Source organism: Nannospalax galili, unplaced genomic scaffold, assembly GCF_000622305.1.
Source record: "Nannospalax galili isolate Female #2095 unplaced genomic scaffold, S.galili_v1.0 scaffold891, whole genome shotgun sequence".
Lineage (NCBI taxonomy): Eukaryota > Metazoa > Chordata > Mammalia > Rodentia > Spalacidae > Nannospalax > Nannospalax galili.
In genome coordinates this window covers 467,129-474,816 of record NW_008330576.1, presented here as the reverse complement: position 1 = coordinate 474,816, position 7,688 = coordinate 467,129, and the positions used below count along the sequence as shown (strand labels likewise).

The window sequence follows — 7,688 nt, the reverse complement described above, 5'->3', positions numbered from 1 at the left end:
GGCAATACATGCATACACATAAAATAAAAATAATAAAATATTAAAAAAAAATAAAGCGTAGTTTGTGAAGCGCCATACTAAAGTATCCAGCACATGGCTGGAATGCAGTAAGTGATTAATATCTTGATCCTTTTTGAGTTTCCTTACCATTCTCATAAAGTCTACAACACAAAAAATAAAATTAAAACTCACAACCCCACCCAACTACCCCCAATACCAAACAAAATTTTTGCGCAGAAAAACAAAGTTAGTTGTTTCATATCCCAACTTCATGAACCAGTAATTTATTTACCAATAAAGAAAAACAAGTTCTGGATTTCTCAAGACTTAACAAAGCAGCATAAAGTAGTTGAACTGCTGTAGTTGAATACAAAGTTTTGCCTTGTTGGCCCACATTCTAAAAATTTGGCCCTAACTTCCATACATTTGAAGGTCTTAGCCTTTATCCATCTCTTCATGCTAAGATGGTTTAAGGGTTCTGGCCTTCTGCCTAACTCCACAGTTAGCATATACCAGTGAGGATGTGTGGGAGACTGTGCTGGGGCTTTTATATGTACAACTCCATTGAATCTCACAACCAAACTGAAATGAATACAATCCTATCCTCTCCTCTTTTTTCTTTCCTTCCATCTGTTCCTCCCTCCCTTCTTTCCTCCCTCTCTCCCTCCCTCCCTCCCTTCCTTTCTTCTGGTACTAGGGATTGGCCCTAAGTTCTCCTATATGCTAGGTAAGCACTCTGCCCCTGGCTTTGTACTTTTACTCTGTGGCCCAGGCAGGTCTTGAACTTTCAATTTTCCTGTCTCAGTCTCCTGAGAAGCTAGGATTATAGGCCTGTGCCACCAGGCCTGGCTCCCCCTTTTCAAGAAAAGATAATTAAAACAGGAAAAACATGTTGATCCACAGAACTAACAGCAATGGAGCTGGGACTAAACTCTACTCCAGGCCCCCCACCTTGGCTTTGACCTTATTACTATTTCCTTTTCAAGAAGACTTCAGAGACCTGACACTGTTTGCTTATGGTCAGCTTTCTTCCTAGGGCATCAGCTTGCTTACTTCTCTCTCTTGCTTCCTTAAGTTCCAGAATCTATTCAGAATGGAGAAATCTGGGTTTTTGTTTTGTTTTCCCTCATTATGAAGGAAACCTACCAGTCTCTCCTAATATGTGTCTATGTACATACCTACTAGTCTCCCCTTATATGTGTTTGTGTATACACGTACACACAAACACACCCCATCTCTCACTCTGATTTATCACGCAAATTACAAATGCTCTCTCTTTTGCTGTGTGACTACTATCTGAACATGGGAGGTCTTTAACTTTTGCGTGCACACTGCAGCAAGGAAAAGGGAATCAAGTCTTCCTGGCAGACAGAAGGGAGACTGGGTATTAGATTTTCTTCCTGCTTGCCTGAGTAAAGTGACCCAGATCCTATTTTTCCACACATGGCCTGGACATTGGCCGGTTTCTGGTCTTACCCAAAGCAGGAAGGTAGCAATGTGAAGACCTGAGCCTTTCTTCCCTTCAGAACACTTTGGAATCCTGCTTCAGATTTTAGGAATGGGTGTTTCTCCAAACAACTGCCATTACATGAGCTCCTGATGGAAGGGCCATTTTTATCAGCAGCCCCTGCTTTTAGTCCATCCAAATAAGAGGTGGACTTCAGTTCTCCGCTCAGCCAGGAGTGGAAGGACCTATAATTTGTGGTTGTGTGGTCTTATATCAAAAAGGAAAAACATGTGTTCACCCTTCCCTGTTTTGTAATTCATATCCAACCCAGCCTATAGGTTTTAAATGTTACTACCACTTAATCCACTATGCTCAGGACCTTTTAGGTTTTGTCATGGTCCTCCTATTGAGAACAGGTCCCTTGAGAACAGGTCCCTTCTTCTCAAAGCTTCCCCAACACTTTTCCTCCCTGCAGCTGCCTCTGGTTCTCTGCTGGTACCACCAACCCAACCCCATGCTACTGAATCTGTCTTAAGAAAAGAGATGAAGGACAGAGGTAACCTATGGGGTTGGAGGAGGAAGTTAACGGAGGAACTGAGAGAAGTTCAGGCCCAGGAAGGAGTAGGAAGAGCCTGTGGGACCTGCAGGTACTCTCCCTTGCTCTCCACTGTTCTGCTCAGTACAGGTAAGCTCAGCTACCCACAATTTCCCCAATTCTTTGTTGTACAGGACATGACAATAATGGTTTACTTCATTTGTCTCCTTGCCTTGGGATGCTTGGGAGCAGAGGCTGTGTCCTTGGCAGACGTCCACTCATCTGGTAAATACGAGTGGTACGAAGGGCTAAGCTCACAATCACTCTCTAAGCTGTGCTGCCTTCTGTTCCTCATAATACCAACTGCCATTTAGTGTAACAATGATAGTGTCGCTTTAATTCAAGATGTTTGGTGGCTGCTCTAAGGTGAGTGGAAACAGCACTAGAAAAGGAGTTTGAATCTGAATTTGTATCTTGACTCCTTTAACTACTTTGGGGATGGTAATTTCTTCAAATGAGGAAGTGGAGTGTCAGCTCCAGGCAAAGGGTCTTCCTTTGGAACCCACAGGTGGATAGGTCTACAGAGTGAATTAAAAGAAGCCTGAAACAAATTGTTTCCAAATTCATTCTGTCTGCATTTTGTGGAGAGAAGAACTACCAAGGACAGATTCTTAATAAACAATCACTACTCTGGTTAATGAGTTTCCCCTGGTCTCTGAAGGGGAAGGTCTGGGGAGCAGCAGAGATGGCTGGTACCCAGCCACATACTGCGTACCCATCCGAGATGGACTTTGTCAAAGGCACTTTGGCATGACCATAAGGATGATTCAGCTGCTGCCTGAACTTTCGTTCCCACTCCAGGGGGTAGAGGCAAGTCTAAACCAGAGGGAGAAGTACACAGAATATTCTAAGGGCTGGAAAGTGATCCAGATGTGGACTAAGGGAGATGAGAGATAAGCTACATCTTCAAAGTGCATCTGTGAGCACGTACTGAATGCTGGGTCTGCACATGATCACAACAATTCTGCAAGGGGATTTTATCAATCCCAAAGAAAGAAGATTAAGAGAGATCTCGCAGCTTTTAAATGTCCTCTTGCTCTGCTTTCTACCCTGCACTGTTTACCCAGAGGAAACAGGGGCAGCCTGGCTGTTTTCAGACAGCCTCCTTCTAGTTCTTCCTACAAGAGCAGTGACAAGAGGCTGTTGTATGAATTCACTTAGTAAAGGAGGTGGAAAACTCTGATCCGTTTTACACAGTCCTTTGCGCAGACCACGCGCCAGGCATCGGGCTAGGTTCTACTAGGTTCCAGCACACGCTCAACAAGAATCCTTCCTAGAGACAGATAACCGCTAACTGCCACCCCCACCCCCACCCTGGTAACCAACTAGGAACCGGGTAATCAAGGCAGCCAGGGCGCACTTGGTGCAGGCCACCTCGGGAGCGGGGGGGGCGGGGAACTCAGGCCGGGCAGGAACTGGGGTTGAGGACCGCGGTTGGGCTTGCGGAGGGGCGAGGCTGGGCGGGTGGCCTCCCACCCTCCTTCCCCTTTTACCAGGCGAAGGTCCCCGGGTCCGTGCACCACCAGGGACAGGTTCTCCAGCTTAGCTGGGGCCGCCATGTCGCTCTCCTGCTTCGGGGTGGACGCTGGAGTCCGTGGGCCGCCGGTGGTTCTAATCCCTACCCCGCCGAGGGTCCGGAGTTAGGGGCGGAGGGCAGAGCCTGGACGCTGCCCGCGGGGCGGGGGCGGGGCCTGCTCGCGCTTGACAGCCGGGGCGGGGCCGCGAGGATAGGCGGAGCTTCTCCGGGTTCCTGGCAGCGTGCACAGAGGCTGGGGTGCCAGGGGCGCCCTGAGGCCTGCAGAAGACTGGGCACCTGGGCCGCGGGGAGCATTGAGACGGCAGAGGCTGAGTCCAGCACCGAGATTCTCACACAGCAAGTCCTGAGGGCCTGAGGTGGGGCCAAAAGCCAAGTCCGCGTCCCCAGCATCCAGCAAAGGAGAAGTGCAAGAGTGAATCCATGCATCCCAGGGCCCGGGGGGCCGAAGCATCTGCTTAAAGAAGCTGTTCAGGATTTCATTCCCTACAGTCCCCCACTACTGACCCCCTAACCTCCTCCAGGGGACTCTCCTCAGTACCACTCAGCCTTTGTGGGACATGGGCACAGCTTGTACCGTACCCTCTCTGCTAACACCTCCTCCCCAGATGCACTGGAAGTCCTGTTGAAACTAAGGCCTCCTTTCTTGACCAGAACCTGGTGAATGTGTAGAATCTTAAAGTATATTTGTGATGAAGATGGATCAAGTCCTAGATGAGGGGAGAGCAGGTGGAGGGTGTTACAAGGCTTAACAAGGCAACAGGATGGATTAGGGGGAGGGTGTTTTTTGTTTTGTTTGTTTGTTTGTTTGTTGTTTGTTTGACAGGGTCTCCCTGTAGCCTCAGCTGGCCTGGAACTCACAGAGATTTGCCTACCTCTGCCTCCCGAGTGCTGGGATTAAAGGTGTGCACTACCATACCCAGTAACAGGATGGATTTTTAAGTATCTTTTTTAATTGAAAAACTAACAAATTGTCTAATTACATTTCTCCAAAAAATTACAAACTGGGTAGTTACCGAGCATCTAGGCAGCACATTCAAAAGACTTTTAAAAAAAAAGGCCTCAGGTCTCTGCTACATGCAAGCTAATCAATACCAGAAGGTAATAATAACACTTTCATTTGGAACATTGACTTCAAGTTGCATTTTTCCAGTTTCCAATTCACAAAGATCATATTTTACTAATTCTACTTTGAAAACTTAAGATAATGTCAATTTTTAAAAGCACAGTTAAATGGTTGATAAATGAAGCAGAAATCGTTTTACAGAAAAGGGGGAAACGTCCACTTTCTACAGTTTTATTCAGAATAAAGACTAAAGAAACTCACTCACACAAGAAGAAACTGAGACATCAGTGTGGAATCTCTACTGACTACACATGGGACAAGGACAGTGTTAAGCTAATGCAGTCAATGGGCTGCCACACTTGTCTACCGTCTGTCTAGTGTTGACAGTATATAAACAGTGGTGCGGGTATTGGAACACCCCCACAGTGCTACAGCGTTCGTTAGGCACATGTCACTTCTCTTCATACCACTGAGTCTCTTTATGCATCTAGGCTTCTTCCTCTTCATAAAGTCATTTTTGATACAGAAGGTTTTACAAATCTTAGGAGTTCTCCTTGAATCTTATTGGCAATAGTCCTGTATTCAGCACCAGACAAACCCTTGATGCCTGAATCATTTGCAGTAACAAAAAGTGTTTCTAGCCGGGCGTGGTAGCGCACGCCTGTAGTCCCAGCTCTGGGGAGGCAAAGGCAGGCGCATCTCTGAGTTCAAGGCCAGCCTAGTCTACATAGTGAGTTCCAGGACAGCTGGGGCTGCAGGAAGACCCTGTCTCAAAAAGACAAAAAAAAAGTGTTTCTTATCAGCCTTCAGGAGTGGGATATCATCTGTTCACTTTGTTCTCATACTAAGGAGGAGGAGGGTCATCCTTGTGGCAGATGCACCACTGAAAGATCTTTTCCAATACTGCTGCATTAGCATTGTTAACTAGGTCATCATCTCTCCAAATCTTCCAACATGGTCTTAATGGTTACAGATTGCTTCCCACTTCCTACATCAAACTCAAATATCTCTCTATCAGTACTCTGAAACTCAATTAAAGTCCTGGTGTTCCATCTCAAGAACACGCCAGAGGCTGATGTGGGGGAAAGTGACATCTGCAGAAGGCCACTAACCAGATGGATTTTTGCAATGTACATAGTCAATGTGGCTCTTGCTCTGGCAGGCCTCCCACAAGACTTAGCTATGCTTGACTGGCTTCTCCAGCTTCTGCACTCAGCAGCTAAGCACACCTTGCTTTACTTAGCTTGCAGACCTTGGCATTTGCTTTCACTCATTCACTGAATTTAAAACCCACATCAATTAAAATAACACAAAAATATAAATTGAACCATGACATTTCATAACACTATGTAAAGGATTCTTCCTGGAGCTGGTTCATTGCTTTTGTAAAAGATAAAAAAGCAGAGGTCTGAAGAGCCTTGTGTAACTAGCAGAAAATAAAGCAAGAAGCTGAGCCTTAAGGGGCAACCCTCTTATCCTCTATCTCCCTGTTCCCCCCATCTTGGGCCGAAGTCCTGCCACTTTGCCAGGAGCTCCTTTCTTATAGGACTTCATGCATTGGAGAGTTCCAGTGGTCTGGGCCCCCAACTAGACTGGTCACGGAGGCCCTGGGCAGCAGGCTTCCCTATATCCAGTGAAGGGAACTGGGGTGTCTTTAAAGACAGACACACTTCAACCCCAACCTGCACTCCAAGCATGAAACACCCCATGTGATGAGGAGCTGAGTCAGCATCTCCTGCTGAGCTGGTCAGTTCTGAGTCTTCAGTGAAGAAGCTAAGTCCTAACTTGTCTCCAACTGGGGTTATTTAAACTATACCTTCTCTCAGTTGTACATCCCAATAACTGGAGATAGACAACTGCGGACAGAGTACAACATGCTTTCTACTCTGATCCAGGTCAGTGTGCAATACCAACATGCCTGTGTCTACTGATGGTGCTGTAAGCATCTCACAGACTCTAGCTTCAGAACAAGTGGTCCATGTCAGGGCAGAGCCATTGCTTTTGAAGATTTTGAATTTGTTGGTATATAAAGGCGCATTATGCAAGAGGTTATAGTTTACCCTGGCCAGTATATTATAACTAAAAGATTATATGATAAAAAGCAATACCACTGTATATTGTTCAAATGATCTTCCAGGAGATTGGTTTGGCATGCCAAGCTTCTTCATGATATTGTAAAAGAAAATATATACAGAGATCTACAGAAACTTGGTAGTAATCAGTCAACAAGAACCATCAGACTGGCACATTGTGAGAACAGGATATCACTTTGAAGGTGGGAGTGATCATAAAGACACTGTGCAAGAGCAAAGAAAGTGCATCAAATCTGATAGTATTCCCTTCAGATGAGAGTCTGGCGCTGTGTGTGATAAGGGAGTTCTGCCGAGAAAGAAACAGTAGTGGTGATTCCACAGACCAGCCCTTGAATCTGGATCTCAGCAATGGTGTAAATGAACATTCAGGTGACTGATTAGGATTAGTTCTGATCAACTTGGTATAGAATTTGAAGTCAAATCTCTTGATTCAGAAACTTACAGCCATAGTAAAGAAAGGCAAGAACTCTAAGAAGAAGACGATATGGTATACCAAGTTATAGTATACTCATCAGGGAAAGTGGTACAGGACCATCTGACAAAGATCCTGAAAGTTCCTTAGCTGGCTATCAGAAGTGCACTTCGTACAGCATAGTGTCTCCTCCCTTCACACCACAAGAGATATTGGGCCTTTCTTGAGAACTGGATTCCAGAAGATAAAGGAGAAATCTTGAAAAAAGGCCCAACTAGAAAACTCAGCTCAGGCAGAAGAGAGCTTAGATCAGGCTGATGACAAAACAAACATTGAATGACTCCAAAGGGCTATGCATTGAGGAAAATGATGGTAAATTCACACAAGTCTCCCAATCACAAGAAAGTAAGGACTATTCTCAGCCATCAGCTTCCAAGAGTATTATTATTATCATTATTATTATTATTTTATTATTTTATTTATTTTATTGGTCTTTTGGAGACAGGATCTCCCTGTAGCCCCAGCTGTCCTGGAACTCACT

General features: G+C 45.5%; 1 protein-coding gene and 1 pseudogene across 1 annotated transcript in view; one reads left to right on the top strand and one right to left on the bottom strand.

Annotated features, from left to right (window-relative positions):
- Window positions 1–3,601, bottom strand: part of Sord (sorbitol dehydrogenase) — a 37,161-nt gene extending 33,560 nt beyond the window's left edge. The window contains exon 1 of the mRNA XM_008849170.3: window positions 3,536–3,601. Within this exon, the coding sequence (XP_008847392.1) occupies window positions 3,536–3,601 (66 nt within the window). The remainder of the gene's footprint in view (window positions 1–3,535) is intronic.
- A 535-nt stretch (window positions 3,602–4,136) lies between these two features.
- The window catches only part of LOC103747140, a 4,229-nt pseudogene continuing 677 nt past the window's right edge, over window positions 4,137–7,688 (top strand).